General features: G+C 36.8%; 1 protein-coding gene across 2 annotated transcripts in view; it reads left to right on the forward strand.

The window, feature by feature from the left end:
- Nucleotides 1-2,500, forward strand: part of LOC146454837 (uncharacterized) — an 18,534-nt gene that overhangs the window by 527 nt on the left and 15,507 nt on the right. The window contains exon 2 of one of the 2 annotated variants that reach the window (XM_085095203.1): nucleotides 604-725. In XM_085095203.1, the coding sequence (XP_084951329.1) occupies nucleotides 604-725 (122 nt within the window). Of the gene's footprint in view, nucleotides 1-603; nucleotides 1,153-2,500 lie in introns of those variants that run through there. The other variant, XM_085095202.1, reaches the window with a different exon arrangement.

Consider the following 2,500-nt stretch of genomic DNA (forward strand, 5'->3'; position numbering starts at 1 on the left):
TCACAAAAGAACAGCTCAGAAACCATTATGAAGGACCATACAGAGATTATAAACACAGAAACGGGCAATTTGCTGATATTTTCATGGCTTCATTTCTTTTAATATGCCAGATAGCTAGGTAATGGCTTTCAATTGAAAAGTCTTTGGACTTTGAGCATGTCCCCTTTCATTAAGCTATGAATGTGAATTGTTGGATTCTTTCTTGCCCTACCCTCTTCAATTGGGCATCTCTCTCAGTAGTGCCCTCAGGGGGCAGGGCAACAAAGGGTCTAATGCTTCAGACTACTGGCATCTTTCATAAGACATTCAATTTTACACCATAAAAATATTTTTATTATCACCCATGGGCATTAATAAATACCAGGAAAATGCCAGGGAAATGAAACCGCATAGACTACATAGAGTCGGTTGGGATACATGAGAGTCAAGGAGAGACTTGAAGAAGGCACTGATTTGACTCCTTTATTATTTGAAGAGTATAGAGTTCACCAATAACTGTTATGAAAAAATCTAGCGAGTGCATCTTTACCAAGCTGATTTGCTTCACTTTCAAGGTGATCTTGATTCTTTGTTTATGACAAAATAATTATTACTTTATTCCAGATTAGACACCAGAATACAAAATCAGGACCATCTAAATTCCCCACTGTCAATTTAATTGCTCCATATGAGCTTCACCCAATCAATGAAAAGGAATTAATACTAGGACAGGGATCATATGGCAGGTGCGTTTTAAAAACATTCACAAGATAATGTCATCGGGTAGGGCGTTCCACAGAGTGGGAGCTCTACGAGAGAACGCTCTATATCCATATGTTTTAAGATTATATTTAGGAACAACTAAGAGCTTTTTCGTAGAAGATCTTAGGTTTCCATTAGGAATGTATGGTTCTAACAGTTCACTAAGATACAGAGGACCCAGACCATTAAATACTTTAAAAACAAAAAGGAGTATCTTAAAGTCAATACGGGCGGACAATAATAAGGCCCAATGACCATAAGACACATGCCAGATGTAAAAGTGGTAGGAGTGGACAGAGGGGGAGTGGGCGCAAAGCATAGGAAATGCTTTTTTCATGGTAGAGATCAGAGCATTAAAACATTACATTGAGCTACACAGTTCTTTTAAAAATTATTCAATAAAATAATGTAATTATTTAATATTCTGTTGTTCAAAAGTTATAACTGTTGTGATTTAGAATTCTGGTACATAACTGTTTCTTTTTTTTCGGATATTGAAGCATTACGTTGTCATTAAGTTTGGCAGAATTTTAAAACCTTGCCTGTTGCAATTAGCTTCCTGGGAGGTATATAATTCCCAGATTTGGCAAAATCACCAGCTAACTTGTTATAGTGAAAAGAACGTATGTGGGGCTGTTAACCAATTTATGATAATCAATCAGGGATTACAGAGCAGAACAGTGAAGTTAGTTACTTCAAATAAAAAAAAATGTTAGACTGCATGACACCCCCCCTGGGGGGTATGTGCAGCCCTAAAGGGTATGGTTTTTCAGCTGTTTTGGTCATAAATAGGGTATCATTTTTAGCTTAATTTGGCCATCTTGGTCATAACAAGGGTATGGTTTTAGCACTCAAGCCTTGATAGGGGCATGTTTTTAAGAAGCCATCATTATCGAAAAGAAAATCAACAAAATAAAAGCCCTTTACAAATTATGTTTATGGTAATTTTATATTGGTCTGAACTAGGGAACTTATTATAGTGCTGATCAGAAACATGGTTTTGATTTATGAGTCAGATCATAAACAGGGTTTCGAATTTTTGGTCAGGTCATAAATAAATAGGGTAGGGAATATCGCAGATTTTGGTCATAGCTAGGGTAAGGGATTTGGGAAGCAGGCTAGACATACCCTTCCAATTTTTTTGGGATTAATCCCTCCTTTGGTTTAAGTCGATGTACATTTATTGTATAAGATTCCAAATAAACAAATGTCTGTCTGTCCTTCCCTCCCCCCCCCCCCGGGGGGGGGCATTGCAAAGGTAATGAGTTGTTTCAAATTGATGTTGGAAATCTATGAAACGATTTTCTTTTCTATAGCACTTGCATTTAAAATATTGTGATAGGGTAAAAAGCAAACAAACAAATAAAAAAGTCTAGATGGTTTTGCTACTTTGCTTTTATTAGAAGATTTCTATACAATTCAATCTGCTGAAGTATTGCAAGACTATCAATTCATAATGTACCACTAAAAATGCTTCAAATATGATGACAGCAACAAGAAGAAATTTTATGCAATGTAACTATGTCGACATCATGTGTAATAGGCAGGCATGTGACATTTCCGGAAACGTACCGAACGATCGAATGGCGAAAATTATCTCAAAGTGTGCTTATTCCCCAATTATATGTTTCATGTTCTTCAGCCCACACCAAGGTTCAATCGATGGTTTGGGCAAATTGTCATGGCTACATTTGACTGGCTGTGAAAACTTTCCAACTCGACACAAGATAAGGTCGAGTTCATCTACAAGACCGGAGAA

This window comes from Pavona decussata, unplaced genomic scaffold (genome assembly GCF_977016875.1).
Source record: "Pavona decussata unplaced genomic scaffold, jaPavDecu1.1 SCAFFOLD_300, whole genome shotgun sequence".
NCBI lineage: Eukaryota > Metazoa > Cnidaria > Anthozoa > Scleractinia > Agariciidae > Pavona > Pavona decussata.